The sequence below is a fragment of the Mizuhopecten yessoensis genome, unplaced genomic scaffold, assembly GCF_002113885.1.
Source record: "Mizuhopecten yessoensis strain PY_sf001 unplaced genomic scaffold, ASM211388v2 scaffold3575, whole genome shotgun sequence".
NCBI lineage: Eukaryota > Metazoa > Mollusca > Bivalvia > Pectinida > Pectinidae > Mizuhopecten > Mizuhopecten yessoensis.
Window position 1 is genome coordinate 54,334 of NW_018405113.1, and position 16,127 is coordinate 70,460.

At 36.0% G+C, this 16,127-nt stretch overlaps 1 protein-coding gene across 4 annotated transcripts in view; it reads left to right on the forward strand.

The window, feature by feature from the left end:
* Positions 1 to 11,699, forward strand: part of LOC110447696 (cation-independent mannose-6-phosphate receptor-like) — a 47,466-nt gene extending 35,767 nt beyond the window's left edge. Inside the window, exons 34-43 of one of the 4 annotated variants that reach the window (XR_002462625.1) lie at positions 21 to 165; positions 1,399 to 1,464; positions 2,908 to 2,982; positions 3,593 to 3,747; positions 5,150 to 5,250; positions 6,787 to 6,872; positions 7,927 to 8,076; positions 8,807 to 8,870; positions 9,715 to 10,021; positions 10,090 to 11,699. Coding sequence is in view for 1 of the 4 variants with exons in the window: in XM_021493543.1 (XP_021349218.1) it covers positions 21 to 165; positions 1,399 to 1,464; positions 2,908 to 2,982; positions 3,593 to 3,747; positions 5,150 to 5,250; positions 6,787 to 6,872; positions 7,927 to 8,076; positions 8,807 to 8,870; positions 9,715 to 9,876 (1,004 nt within the window). In the remaining 3 variants the exon portion in view is untranslated. Of the gene's footprint in view, positions 1 to 20; positions 166 to 1,398; positions 1,465 to 2,907; positions 2,983 to 3,592; positions 3,748 to 5,149; positions 5,251 to 6,786; positions 6,873 to 7,926; positions 8,077 to 8,806; positions 8,871 to 9,714 lie in introns of all 4 variants that reach the window. The other 3 variants (XR_002462626.1, XR_002462627.1, XM_021493543.1) reach the window with 3 other exon arrangements.
* The last annotated feature ends 4,428 nt before the right edge of the window (positions 11,700 to 16,127 follow it).

The window sequence follows — 16,127 nt, forward strand, 5'->3', positions numbered from 1 at the left end:
TGTTGTGTTTATGTTTTTAGCTGATGAGAAGACACTGATTCTACAGTACTTCCAGGGTGACACAGCTTGTTCTAACACAAAGCGACGAAGTGACAACTCTCATGCCCAAACCTTGATCAAGTTTGTGTGTGGAAATACTGTCGGAGGCCCGGTTTTCATTGAAAGGTTAGTCAAGTATATATTACATATTTACTAACACTTTGGGTATTGGAAAGAGACCATAGTGGCCATAGTCTACACTGATTGCCATACCTACAGAGGTGTTTCAAAGGATCCTAATCTTATACACGTATTTCCTCTACAGGGCTACTGTGTTGTAACCATTGGTTAGCGCGGATGGGAAGCATGCGATTTGTGATTTATGAAAGTGATAGAGTATTCATCATAGACATATCATTGGTTGTTCTGTATATATTTACCAACCTGGAGAAAATAAAAGGGACATACATGTATATGGCATTAACCCTTTCACCCCTATGTCACTATAGTAGACTCTACACTGCATTGATATGGATGAGTCCATTATGGTCCACGGTGGTGAAAGGGTTAAGTCCTTTTCTGGTGCTAAGCCCAAAAGAGAAAGAAAGAAGGATATTAATGGTCCTAAGAAATTTCCTTGTTGTCTTCCCGTTAATATAATGGGAATTGTTAAAAGATCATGCATATAATATCAATACATAGAACCACACAAAGATTACCAGAATCTATATAATCTGTAAACCTGATTAAACCAGGCCCTGTATACAATTAGTACAGCTCTGTCTTGATCAAACCTTGTATAATCCTGAAAATGAATTAAATCATAATCAACCATATAAACCTATCTAAAACAAACTGTTGTATTACAAAAACCTGTGCAGTTTAGAAACATGTTGAAAACCCTGAACCAAATAATCTGTAAGCTGTGTAGTTTTACACGTTCATGTAGGGCATAAGACAATCTTGTATGTCAAAACGTACTGGTCCATTTGGTTTTAGTCAGGTGTTACAGTGTGAAGTTTTGTTCTTTGAAGTGTAGGTGAGGGTTTAATATAATCAATTGGATTGTTTCTGATTTTTTGTGGTTATAAATATGAATATTATTTGCCATTATAAATAAAAACAGTATAAATGATATATTATCTAACCCTTTCACCACTGTAGACCATAATGGACTCATCCAGATCAATGCATGGAAGAGTCTACTAAAGTTACATAGGGGTGAAATGGCTAAACTAAAATTATGGATGTAAAACTTGTACAGTATTTTACCGATGATAAGCCCATACCTGATACATAATAAGCTCACCCCATTAAGTTTATATATATATTTGTCCATTAAAAATTCTAGTAATAATTGGTTGCTTTTATGTTTATGTACATACAGTAATGAATATTTTGCGTTTTTTTTCTTTTCAGGGACAATCAAGGTGAATGTGTGTTCGAGTTCCACTGGAAGTCAAAGGTCGCCTGCAGTCTGATTAGGTATGATGTCAACATTGCAAGCAATATATATTATATATTATCTTATACTGTAAATTATCAGTAGTGAAGCAGACGTAAAACCTATCAATCAATCGATCAATCAATACTGTAGTGGAACTGGATTGGGTCGATCGTCAGCGACCAGATAGCTCAATTGGTTAGAGCGTCCGTCTAGAGACCGAAGGGTCCCGGGTTCGAACCCTGGTCTGGCCTTGCATTTTTAGCTCACCTGGTACGTGGCGCGGCGTCCGGCGTCAATATTTTACTTTAAACGACTTCTTCTTAATAACCTAAAGGCCTAGGGTGATGATATTTGGCCAGAAGCAAACTGGGATGAAGGGTTACAAAGTTTGTTCAAATTTATGACCTTCAATTGTATTCAAGGTCACAGGGGTCAATTGTCTTGAAAAACCTTTAAAACAACTTCGTCTGAATAACCAAAATGCCCAGGGTGATGATATTTGGCCAATAGCATGCTGAGATGAAGGGCTACAAAGTTTGTTCAAATGAATGACCTTCACCCATATGCAAGGTCACAGGGGTCAAATATGTAAAAAAAACTTTAAACAACTTCTTCTGAATAACCAAAATGCCCAGGGTGATGATATTTAGTCAGTAGCATACTAGGATCAAGGGCTACCAAGTTTGTTTAAATGTATGACCTTGAATCATATTCAAGGTCACAAGGAGCAAATATGTTCAAAATATTTAAACAACTTGTTCTGAATAACCAAAAGGCTCAGGATGTTGATATTTAGTCAGTAGCATGCTGGGATCAAGGACTACGAAGTTTATTCAAATGAATCACCTTCACCCATATTCAAGGTCACAGGGGTCAAATTTGTTTAAAATCTTTAAACAACCTCTTCTGAATAACCATGAGTCCCAGGATGTTGATACTTTGCAAGTTGCATCCTGAGATGAAAGGCTATAAAATTTGTTCAACATAATGACTTTGTTCGACTTTCAATCACAGGGGTGAAATGTTTTTAAAAAGATTAACAGGTTCTTTTGAATGAATTTTAATCATAAATACTGATATTTTGCTTGTAGCTTTAATTTAGATCACTTTTAATGTTACAAGTGTGAGATTTATACCAGGTGAGCGATGCAGGCCCATTGGGCCTCTTGTTCCTCTCCTGTTACATTTGGCGCCCAACTAAATATACCCACAAAAGGTGTTATGGGGTCTTGTGTGTCTTCGGGGTCCAAGACTTTGTTAAAGGAGAGAGGAATGTAGCGGAACTGGACTGGGTCGATCGTCGGCACCAGGTAGCTCAATTGGTTAGAGCGTCCGTCTAAAGACAGGAGGGTCCCGGGTTTGAACCCCGGTCTTGCTGTATATTTTTTACCCTCCTGTTACAATACCATCAAAAAATGTTAACAGGAAAATATTACTGAAGTTTGTATACTTAATAATTGAATATTTGATATACATTACAGTCAGACAGTCAAAGACAAAGATGGCGCTGTGAAAGATCCAGAAACTGGTGGTGTAATCAACCTAAATAAACTTGGGTAAGTGTAGTGAGAGTGTAGTCTACCTCAATAAACTTAAGTAGGAATCAGAAAGTCAGTTGTCTCTTACCAGGAAGGAACCAGTGAGAGTTACAGTTAGCTGGAGTAGGGGGTAGGGAGTGGTTTCTTCTCATGTACAATGTCTGTAGGAGGAAATATACCATTAAATCATGTCTTCAGGAAACTTCAATCATGGGGTGTCTTTGAAAATTTATACAAGTCTTTGTGCAATATTAATTAATACAACGACTTTTGATAATCTTGGTAATTCAGATGTTCAGTATATACAGATACAGCACTATAGACCAATGAAACCTTTCTCGTACTCAAAAAGCCAGATACTGTGCTGGCCCAAATCCTTGATCAGGTGATAAATTATTCAAATTTCACATTTTTCAAATAATTAAAGGGAATTTAACCTTTCGCAAATTTTCATAAGATTTCAATGAGTTACATACAGTCAGGTTGTTTGAGCATAGAATTCAAATTTGAGAATGAGAGTGATTTAATGAATACAGGCCGAGATGTTTTGATAAAAGATGGCTGAGCTAATGAAGCACATTGTGAAGCACAGATAAATGTGATCTTATGTATACATAATGTTTTCCAGGTCGTCTAACGTAAGAGTCAGTGACACAAGTTACTATGAGCTGAACCCCTCCAGTATAGTGGGTTCGTGTACAGATTCTGTTGTTTGTCTACACGACACCACATCTACAGTACAAAATATTGGGGCATATTCAAAGAGAAAATTTTCTTTTGAAGGTAAGACAAAATCTTCTGTAGAAAAATAACTTTTTGAAATGTATACTGCAACTTAGATAATCATTGAAAAATTATTGATCATCCGGAAAAGTTCAAAAATAATTTGGAAAGCTAAATGATAATCCTTAATGTTCACTAGTAAATGAAAATCAAGGAAGCTCATAATTAATAGCTCTGTATTTAATTACTAATTACTATTCCTGCTTATTTACTGCATTATTGTTGACCTGAACATATGTCTGGAGAGGCTTTGGTGAGAGTATCAATTTGACATGCTGTATACTAATCTTAAATGAACCAAAGGGCCAAGGTAGCTTACCTATGTAATGCCACATACAGCATCTGGAATCACCTATTCCTTAAATGGTGCAGCTTCCAAGGGAACAGGGGACATTGCTCCAGATGTGGTTATCAAATTTGACCTTTATTAGACTTCTTATTACCGTACATATCAATGAGGGGAATTTAACCAAATTTAGCCTGAAGCTTATCTTGGCCAGGGGGAATTAATCTTGTTCATTTATACCAGTTAATATTTAAAAGATTACTTAATAAGCATGAGCAAAGGGATTTGGTCCTTTTTGACATGGATTATTCATATTAGAATTTGATTTTGTATAAAAGGAAGATCATGGTCGACCTGTGGATTAGATGGAAGGGTGGGGCCCCAATCTGAGAGCTTGGGTGGTGGTAAATCTTAAACAGACTACTTAAAGTTTCACATTCCAAGTGCTGCTGTTTGAATTCTTTTCTTCTATAAACAAACTGAGATGGCCATCATGATCTCAAGTTAGCAGAAACGTTTCAACTAACTGTATAGCTCAGATAGCAAGACAAATGAGCAATACACCAGCCCAATGAAAGTTAACTGTTTATAGATTTGTTCTCTCAAATTTCTATGCCCAAGCTTGTTTGTATATTTATGGCCCTTTATTTGAGATGTGGGTGCCCTATAGTAATCATGGTGTCTGTCTGTCTGTCGACATGGTCATATACTGTGGTCTGTAAATGCCTTATAGGGGTTTTAAATTTTATAAAGTCTAGGTTACTGTCAATTAGAATAGACCATTAGGGTACTGTCAGGCACATGGCGGGGCTCTAGCTGAACAGTTGGTGTTCTATTTATATAGACTAATATACACAATGTTTTTACAGGGCCTGTATGTTTCAAACGGTCAGAAAAAGTGTTACATTTGAAGCAATCCTCTTACTGTTTAAAAACAAGGAAAGTGAAAAGAGGCTCATAAAAGTCAGTGTTTTAGATAAATATAAGAAATGATATATATAAAAAAGGAGGAAAACAATTATAATTTAAGCAAAATGTTGTTGAATTAACTAGCCATTCCCCTTTCCTGAAAAAACATGTTCAGATTTTGAGTACCGGTAATTCTCTGTTCTACAGATGGAATGTTGGAAGCAGAGTATGAGTCCGATAAAATCTGTGTCCAGGACAGGAAGAAAAATGTCAAGGCCATTATAACATTCCACTGTAATGACCAAGAGGTACGACTTACATCGTTAACATTTATCATACCTGTCTACATCGTTACATCGTTTACATTTATCATACCTGTCTACATCGTTACATCGTTTACATTTATCATACCTGTCTACATCGTTACATCGTTTACATTTATTATACCTGTCTACATCGTTACATCGTTTACATTTATCATACCTGTCTACATCGTTACATCGTTTACATTTATCATACCTGTCTACATCGTTACATCGTTTACATTTATCATACCTGTCTACATCGTTACATCGTTTACATTTATCATACCTGTCTACATCGTTACATCGTTTACATTTATCATACCTGTCTACATCGTTACATCGTTTACATTTATCATACCTGTCTACATCGTTACATCGTTTACATTTATCATACCTGTCTACATCGTTACATCGTTTACATTTATCATACCTGTCTACATCGTTACATCGTTTACATTTATCATACCTGTCTACATCGTTACATCGTTTACATTTATCATACCTGTCTACATCGTTACATCGTTTACATTTATCATACCTGTCTACATCGTTACATCGTTTACATTTATCATACCTGTCTACATCGTTACATCGTTTACATTTATCATACCTGTCTACATCGTTACATCGTTTACATTTATCATACCTGTCTACATCGTTACATCGTTTACATTTATCATACCTGTCTACATCGTTACATCGTTTACATTTATCATACCTGTCTACATCATTACATCGTTTACATTTATCATACCTGTCTACATCGTTACATCGTGTACAGTTATCATACCTGTCTTCATCGTTACATCGTTTCCATTTATCAACCATGTCTACATCGTTACATCGGTTACATTTATCATACCTGTCTACAGCGTTACATCGTTTACATGTATCATACCTGTTTACATCGTTACATCGCTTACATTTATCATACCTGTCTACATCGTTACATCGTTTACATTTATCATACCTGTCTACAGTCAGTATAATACTGTCATCAGATGTATATATACCTAGACATCACATGGGTGGTTACCATGGTGACTGACCAAAGGAGTTGTTGAAATTCCAGAATCACAGTGTTAGTATTGATGTAAGTTTGGGCCCTCCAATTTCCCCTGAAAGGTCCAGTATAATCTTTTACTGAATTAAAGTAACAGAATTTATTAAGCTTGTGTGTAATTGCCCTCTTTTAATTTGTTGAAACCTTGCTCACAACTGTTATACATGTGCAATTTTATCCTACACGAAACTACAATAATTTTCTGTTATCAATTAATACATACAAATTACAACACAGAAGTGACTTAATGTGTAACATTATAAGAACTATCTGAGATTTCTGAACATCATTAATGAATTAATAATATTTGTTGATGATTTTCACTTTTGTCTTGGTATCTAGGGAAGTTTCTCATCCCTTGAGAAAATATTCATTTCTGCCTTGGTGAAAGGTTTTTTTACAGGTTTGTAAATTCTTGTCAACCTCATAAAAGGTCAGTAACTAAATGCTAACACTGTTGTGTCCTTAATCCACAGAATTCCCCAATACTGTTGTCACGATCCAAAGATTGTGTCCACATGTTCCTGTGGGAAACTCCGGTTGCCTGTCTCCATCCTAAAGTGTGAGTATATAACAACATGACAAAATAACTACACGATTATACAGGTTCTTTCTTTGTTCATGTACAGTGTATTTCTATATTTCATATAAGTGTCAACACAAGGTGTATTCTCTTAATGTGAGTAGTGTACATGGGTTGTACTCTCCATGTGGAAACAATGAGTTGCTGAAACCTTTTAATTGTTTTGTGTTCTAGATAAAGTCCCCGGTGATTTATAACACTGTTATTTGTTCTCTCGACTAGATAAAGTCCCCGGTGAATTATAACACTGTTATTTGTTCTCTCGACTAGATAAAGTCCCCGGTGAATTATAACACTGTTATTTGTTCTCTCGACTAGATAAAGTCCCCAGTGAATTATAACACTGTTATTTGTTCTTTCGACTAGATAAAGTCTCGGTGAATTATAACACTGTTATTTGTTCTCTCGACTAGATAAAGTCTCCAGTGAATTATAACATTGTTATTTGTACTCTTGACTAGATAAAGTCCCTTGTGAGTTATAGCACTGTTATTTGTTCTCTCGACTAGATAAAGTCTCCAGTGAATTATAACACTGTTATTTGTTCTCTCGACTAGATAAAGCCCCCGGTGAATTATAACACTGTTATTTGTTTTCTCGACTAGATAAAGTCCCCAATGAATTATAACATTGTTATTTGTTCTCTCGACTAGATAAAACCCCTGGTGAATTATTACACTGTTATTTGTACTCTTGACTAGATAAAGTCCCCGGTGAATTATAACACTGTTATTTGTACTCTTGACTAGATAAAGTCCCCGGTGAATTATAACATTGTTATTTGTTCTCTCGACTAGATGAAGTCCCCGGTGAATTATAACACTGTTATTTGTTCTCTCGACTAGATAAAGTCCCCGGTGAATTATAACACTGGTATTTGTTCTCTCGACTAGATAAAGCCCCTGGTAAATTATAACACTGTTATTTGTTCTCTCAACTAGAAAGGTGTGCTGTCGCAGGTAATGTTACAGTTTTGTTACGTTGCTCTGCTTCTTAGACCACAGGTGTTTATGTTGTTGTTCTGATTTCCCAGAGTGATTGATGCGCCCATAGACAGTTCCAAAGCAAATGCAGCTGCTGCAGCCGCCAGTAAGGGGAAGACGATCGGTACAGTGATGGCGGTGTTTAGTAGCGCCATCCTCGTGTGTGTGCTCCTCATTGTATTCCACAAGAAAGAGCGCAGGTAAGACTAGTGTGTACTTGGTTAAGACTAGTCTGTTCTTTGGTAAGACTTAAGCGAGCTCATATAAGACCAAAATGTGCTCAGTTAAGACTAATATTGTACAATGTACTAAGACTGTAGTAAGACTAGAATGTACTCATTTAAGACTAAAGTGAGCTCAGAAAAAACCAGAATGTGCTCAAGTAAGACTAGAGTGTACTCGGCTAAGACTAGAGTGTACTCGGCTAAGACTAAAGTGTACTCATGTAAGACTAAAGTGAGCTCAGAAAAGACCAGAATGTGCTCAAGTAAGACTAGAGCGTGCTCAGCTAAGACTAGAGTGTACTCAGCTAAGACTAAAGAGTACTCATGTAAGACTAAAGTGAGCTCAGAAAAGACCAGAATGTGCTCAAATAAGACTAGAGTGTGCTCAGCTAAGAACAAATTCTGTTCAGGTAAAGCTTTCTGTCCACAGGTATTAGCCTCCTCTGTCAATACACTTATATTATAGGTGTATTGACAGGCGAGGCTAGTACCTGTGTTCTGTCATTTAAATTTAGAAGCATAAGTTATAAACATACAATCTTCAGATAGAAATGGAGTTAAAGTCTTGAATACCTATAACTAAATTTTCTATTTGGTTTGTAGAAACAATTTATTTGGAAAAACTGCATCTCAATTAATTGAATTTTGGAGACATCAATTTCAATCGATACGACTAATATATATCCTATTTATCCATGTTTTACAGAGACTCCTGCCTTCTGAAGCTCCGTTCTGTGGTGAAGAAGGATACAGAGTACAGATATTCTATGGTAGGACTTCAGAGCACAGACATATGTATAACAGGGGTTGAGAGCGGGCTGTTGAGAGGGGGATGCTTAGAGTGGGTCTCAAGGGGTTGTGTCAATAGTTGGTTGAGAGAGCCATTTTGAGAGTGGGTTGTTGAGATTGGGGTGTCATGGGGTTGGGTTAATAAGAGAGTTATTTTGAGCGAGGGTTGTTGAGATTGGGGTGTCATGGGTTGGGTTAATGAGAGAGTTATTTTGAGCGAGGGTTGTTGAGATCGGGGTGTCATGGGTTGGGTTAATAGTGGGTTAATGAGAGAGTTATTTTGAGCGTGGGTTGTTGAGATTTGTGTGTCATGGGGTTGGGTTAATAGTGGGTTGAGGAAAAAATAATTTTGAGAATGGGTTGTTGAGATTGGAGTGTCATGAGGGTTGGGTTAATACTTAATAGTGGCCATGGGTTTAGGAGAGAGACATTTTGAGAGTGTGTTGTTTGGGTGTCATGAGTGATGGGTTAATAGTTGGTTGATTGGGTTGTCAAACGTTTGTGGGTTGTCAAGGAGTTGTGAATGGTTTCTGGAGAAGGAAGAGTTGAGACTGGGTTTCAAGGGGAATGCTGAGAAATAGTTTATGAATGGGGAAAATTTTAAGAATTGTCAAAAGGTTTGTGGTGACAGTGGTGAGATTTCAAGAGATAAGCTGATAAGAAGGGTTGTCAAGAATAATGTTTCAACCCGGAAAAGGGACATTAACAAAGCACATTTGTTTCAGCCATTAATCTGAAGTATTTTTTATGAAGATTTGTATTTTCATTCAGTCTATAAATGTTAAAAGATTTTGTAATCAGTACTCTGATTTTGTTCGACTTCAGTTGCCTGATGCTATTGGAAATGAGGAATATGAAGACATTTTAGGAGCAGCTAACAATACAGCGGAGCCAGACGAACCCAGGGAGGTGAACACCAATTCAATTGAGAGTGAACCAAAAGTGGAGAGTTACCATGATGACAGTGATGTAGACCTTCTGGAGTGAAGTTGGACATTGCTTGGCTTTCTGTGATAGATTAAAGAGAGGCCAGAACTCTCTTTTGTGATAGGTCGTTCAGAGGTCTGAATTGTTTGTGGTGATGAAATTAGACAGAGGTCTTAACTCTGTGTGGTGATAAAATCATACAGAGGTCTTAACTCTGTGTGGTGATAGGTCATTCAGAGGTCTGAACTCTGTGTGGTGATATGTCATACAGAGGTCTTAACTCTGTGTGGTGATATGTCATTCAGAGGTCTGAACTCTGTGTGGTGATAAAATCATACAGAGGTCTGAACTCTGTGTGGTGATAAATCACATTGAAATCTGAACTCTGTGTGGTGATGAAATTAGACAGAGGTCTGAACTTTGTGTGGTGATGAAATCATACAGAGGTCTGAACTCTGTGTTGTGATAGCTTCCAAACGCCGATAATGTTCCTATCGAATGTAATACATGTATCACCATGCTGTTCACTTCTGCTGGCTAAAAAAATCATTCAAGTTAACTTATTACAAGTATCAAATTAATTTATAAGCCAGAGTTACCTTGAATACTGCCTTAAAGACCACCTGTCTATAAAATACAGATCATTTGCTTATAAAGGCTACCTGTCTTAAAAGTCCACCTGGCTATAAAGGTCAACTGTCTATAAAGTCAAACTTTCTACATAGAATTGATTTTCTCTAGCCATGAGTGGTCTTTGTAAACCTATTTCAGCGTTGTTGTAAATTAATTTATTCACAAGATTAAAATAAACGACACCTAATATCCAAAAACAGTCACATTTTGGTAATGAAAACAAAGTTAAAGTTTTCAAAAGCATTTCTTATATTGAGTGACTGATGTTAGAAACAATTTGCAAATGCAAATGCCTATTACTGTATTATGGACAGGGTTTGAGCGACTGGTCTACTGTTTATATCCTCAAACTGACCCATACCCGAATGGAAAGAATGGAGAGATTTGTATACCTGGTTTAGCTTATAGATGTCATTTTTTTCTGGCATTGTGAATCTGAGAGTAAAAGATTGGAGGAAAGAAGTGAGAGATTTATGAAAAAACGGATATATGCAGCTTTGATAATGTAAATGAGGTAGAATTTCACCTCTGTTTGACATATTTTACCCGTTTTGAAGGGAGCATGAAACCAGGATGGAGGTGTTTTGATATTCTGTGTAGAACATGTTTAATATTTGGATATTTTTTCATAAAATAGAAATTTAACAGATAAACATTGATTAAACAGTAAAAATGTTACATTGCTAAATACTAATTATGGTGTGGAAATATTGTAAATTATTAAATGAGGGAAATATTGATTACACAGTAAAAATTCAACATGATAAACAAAGGTTAAACAGTGAACATTTAAACAGTAAACAAGGTTCTGTATATTTTACAGCATATTACTTAAAATAAACTTTATATTTACATATCTGGTAAATCCAAATCTATCTACCAAACAAGGTATTGCAAACCTACTGAATGTCCAACTTTCAGAACCTCACGATGTGTGATCATGGTCATTGGGTGAAAGATGCTTCTATCATTTTCCTATATATATATTTATATTTGTTTTCATGTTGATGAGATGTTAAGGAATCATTTAAATATTTACATGGTGTGTGGTAATATCATTCCGTGCTGTTTGGATTTTCCTGGTTTTATAAACTTAATGCTTAATCCTTTCATCCCTATGTAACTTTTGTGGACTCTACTATGCATTGATCTGGATGAGTCCATTATGGTCTACAGTGGTGAAAGGGTTAAATATTGAGTTAGTGTGTCTTGTTGATAAACATATCATTTTGAATGTATGAAACTTAATTTGAGACAGTTATTTAATTACTTTTTTTCATACATTAATGGAATCTGTTATCTACAAACTTTGATGAATGTAAGTATCACTTTTAGAATTGAAGTGGGTTTTTTTTACTTTTAAATATAAAACTGAATAAAACAACTTATTCTTTATTTTGAAACAACATCAATTTTTCACGTTTCTTCAATACTTTTTGGTTTGTTTTCCCCATATGAGCATAGAGAAATAGCAATTGAGAGAAAAACTTGATTATGAAGCTTGTCACAGAGGTTTGTACTTTTCTTTTTATAAGCTATAAAAAGTAAATATCTGAATACCCGGTATTCTATCAATTTTTTTTAAATGACTAGGCCCTGTGATTAACAGGATAGGGCATTCAGCAATTAGATTTTATTGTTTAAAGGGAGATCATTTGACATCAACTACTTTGTTGGGTTTCTTAGAGATTTCATGTATTATATGCTGTAATGAGATTTCATATTTTCCTAATAAGCAATTCCTTTTGTGTTTTAACAAAAGGCTAAACAACAACTTGAGTTGAATCAATCAGGGGAAACTCTAAATTGTTGATCTTAAATGGCTGCCTGAAGAAAGACCTGATTTATTTTTGAATTTGGTTTTTGACTTCTCAACTCTTTGAAATTTAAAGGAAAAAATGAACATACAGGCTGCACTGTGACGGTTTCTTACTTTTATGTGGTTATTCGTTTCCCCGACAACAAATAGTTTCCTTGGAGTACGAGGTCATAAGAAGTTGCCAGTTCTGATGGCAGCGCTGTGTGCCATGTTTATAATACATGTTCCTGGAAAAGTGTTATAAAAATTGAAAGTTCTTGAATAAAGCATTATATTTGATTAAGTGCATTATATCTGTTCAGTGCTAAGTTCTGAGATTATAATATAAATATTAACTTTATTTATTTTACAACAATTATGAAACAAGTTATTGCAACTTATATTAAGCACTCTAGTTGGCCCGGATGTTAGCGCGCAGGGGTCTTAATGTGGGAGGAAACTGGAGTACCCAGAGAAAACCCCAGGATGTCAGGTAGGTGACCCCATACCTTTTATTAGTAAACAATTTACTTATTTCGTCAAATGTGCATGAAATGCACATTATATTCATATTATATTGAGTATATATATAATCATTTGTTATCAAGTAAACAATGGTACATTTCTACAATGCTGATTTTGTGAAATGAAATAATGGCTGTAGCTTCATCCCTACATACCCAATTCATATACATATAAGTATACAAATTAAACAGAATACATAATTTTACCGAGATCAAAATGTGTAACTTATCATGAATATACGAAACAGTTTTACCGCAAAACTATTCCATTATTATGTGTTCATGGCAATATTTACAAAACTGTGCTTACTGGGTGATTTTTAATGAGTAGAATTTTGTTTTAGGAATGAATAGTTTTTGCTAGTGGTGTATTTTGCGTTTGTACCAGTATACCATGTTGTTCGTATGAGCTGAAATATACTACTCCTAAGCTGAATAGCATATTATCATTACTCCCTTATTTAGTCGCAATAATTGGCCAGGATATATTTTGGTGTTTTTGGGGAAAGATTATCGGTATTTGCTTTGTAGATTTGGGCTGGGGGTGTCATTATTTTATGAAACGTTCATCTGAATTATTGTGATATGGAATATAGTTTTAGTGGTGTGGTCAGGTATCATATAAACATACCATTGTAAAATTAACCTCTGTATTTGCCTGTAACTTTTGCCTGTTTAAGAGATGTTGTTTCTCGGCACTGAAGATGCTAAGACTCGCTGTTAAGGTTATTGCCCTTATGGTAGGGAAACAGGATTCTTTTTTATGGTCACAAGATTAATCATGTTTTACAAGGGCGAAGCTTGAGTGAAACATATTAATTGAGGGGAAACAATTAATCGAGTTTCCCTGATGCAAGGGAAATAAATAATGAAGATGATCAGACACCTGTCCCATTGTTGTCATCTGCTTCAGTCACTTGAACTCAGGTGTGGTTCCTCTTGTTTTATTTTCTCAAGAGGTTCAGGAGAAGGGAAAAATGACTCAGAAATTTGAGCATGTGAGGGAACATGATGTTTTGTTTCCCTGTCATTGTGATCCATACAAGTTGTTAACATTAATGCTATATTTCTAGTTTTTCATGTTTTACAGAAGTACATTGTATAGAAGTACATTCACCTTGATCATGTTCACCATTCAAAATACCGTTCATTAATCTGTGTTCTATTAAACTGACCATACTAAGTGATTGGTGAATTGTCCATTTTGACAGTCGCTTTCGCTGAACTAATGATCTGTACCCATTAAAAAACCATGACTTGTCATTGTCAAGTTGGACCAATGTGTGCTCAATGGCGATGTGGTTGAATTATTTTTTTCTAATATAATAAGCCATTTCATTAAAATGACCTTGAAAGGTTAATTTATATATTGTGTTCGAGTTGTTGTTCTTCAAAATATCTAATGTTGTTTTCTTTTTACCAGAATAACAGGTAAAGTCTTTGACCTGATGATAGTAACGTGTACTTTCAAAAACATCCTCATTTGATAGTCACCACTGGCGTGAAATTTGAATGTGCCTTCATCTTAAAAGACGGGAATCTTGTTTTTCAGGAGACAAGATAACTCGAAAAGTATTGAATAAAAAGTGTGGAGTTAATTACAGGGACATGTGCACTAAGTATGTCAAATGTGGAGATTAGGTTTGTAGAAAATCCAGCTGACTAGAATTGATCACCATCTTTAATCTGATTTCGTATGTTGACATAGCTTAAGTAAGTTTTGTTCAGGACAAGAACATATTTTACAGTAGAATGTAATCGATCACAGTAAAATCAAGCCAAAGAAAATGTCGTGGTTAATAAAGCACTTGATATTAAGTTGGATTTCAAGTTACACCCACCTGAAAAAAACATCCAACACATTTTTCGTTGGCAAAAATTGAAATCTAGAAGCTCAGACAGTGGTGCTGTTTTCGTTTGGATTGTTTGTGTTTTATGTCCTATTAACAGCTATGGTCATTTAAGGACCTGCCAGGTTTTGGTGGTGGAGGAATGACGGAGTTCTCGGGAAAAAAACCACCGACCAACGGTCAGTACCTGGCGACTGCCCCACGTAGGCCTCGAACCCGTGACCCAGTGGTGGAGGGCTATAGCTAGTGGTAGCAGAATGTCCGACGCCTTAACCACTTGGCCACTGCGGCCCCCTGCTATTTTCGTATTCGATATCTAGGGTACTGAAATTCAGAACAAGAAGAAAAATAAATACCAGATATTGACTAAACTCTCAAATATTGCTGTCACAGCACCACAGACTTTCTAGATTTCATTTTTCCCGGGATGGGGACAGACCCTCCCTAGGTTGGCAAGATCATAAATGTTGCATGCACATGTTTACAGTCCAGTTATGTCAATCCGGAGGTGTCGCTTCCAGATCTGATGGTATAGAGGAATGCCTTTTCTACATTGTTGTCAGAAAGATAGGGGAACTTTAGGTTTCTGTAATGCTCAGTCTATTTCACTCAATTGTATTTCTCACGTCACACACATTTGTGACACTTAATTTGCCCGAGTAAAATTGCTTTGCAGAAAGGCAGCCATGTTGACAAGAGTTTGGAATAACGGAGAAAACGAATGCTTCGATAGAGAAATCTTTCCATGAACGGTATTTCTTCCCTAGTTCCGTTATCTGCCGGATGAATTGCTTTGATCTTCAAGAGAGGTTGAAGATATAACGACTTGAGATTTTTACAGGCTTCGTTTTGGGAGTTTCAACTTCAATCTGGCCGTTGTTTAGTTGGGATTTTGTACTTTTCGTTGTTTAATAGTTTACTTCTAGTATATGATATCTTGATTTATGGCGGTTGATCATGAGTATAGGTCCATTTTGTGTGTGTCATTTTCCCGCCTTTTCGCTTTGTCGCCGCGACATGTGTACCGCGAGAAAAGAAAACGAGAAGCTCGCTAATTAATAAGCATCATCGATAATCAAGAGGTTACGCTCACTTTCGCTCTGTGCAGAGAGCGAAAGTGAGCGTAGCCCATTGATGATGGTTAATGAGTGACCAAAAAAATGTCGCTTTATATTAGACTTCTAACAGCGAGTTTTCGAGGCAACCACGCGACATTCAAAGTGACATTTTCGGAAGGGCCTTTCTGTGATTATCCATGGCTGAATGTTAAAGCGAATGCATGGGCAAAACGTTTATATATTTTGATTTATATTGGTTGTGAAATTCTGATAACACCTTTAGCGGTTTTATAACCTACTGTCGTTATGCTAGCATGGCGTTATGATGTACTGTCTACATTTACGAATGGTACCTATTGTAGGATTAACAGATACAACGTTGCAATGTAGGTTTTTTTTACACTTTTGATCATATATATTGGTTCATTTTAGAGTGGAATAATTCTAA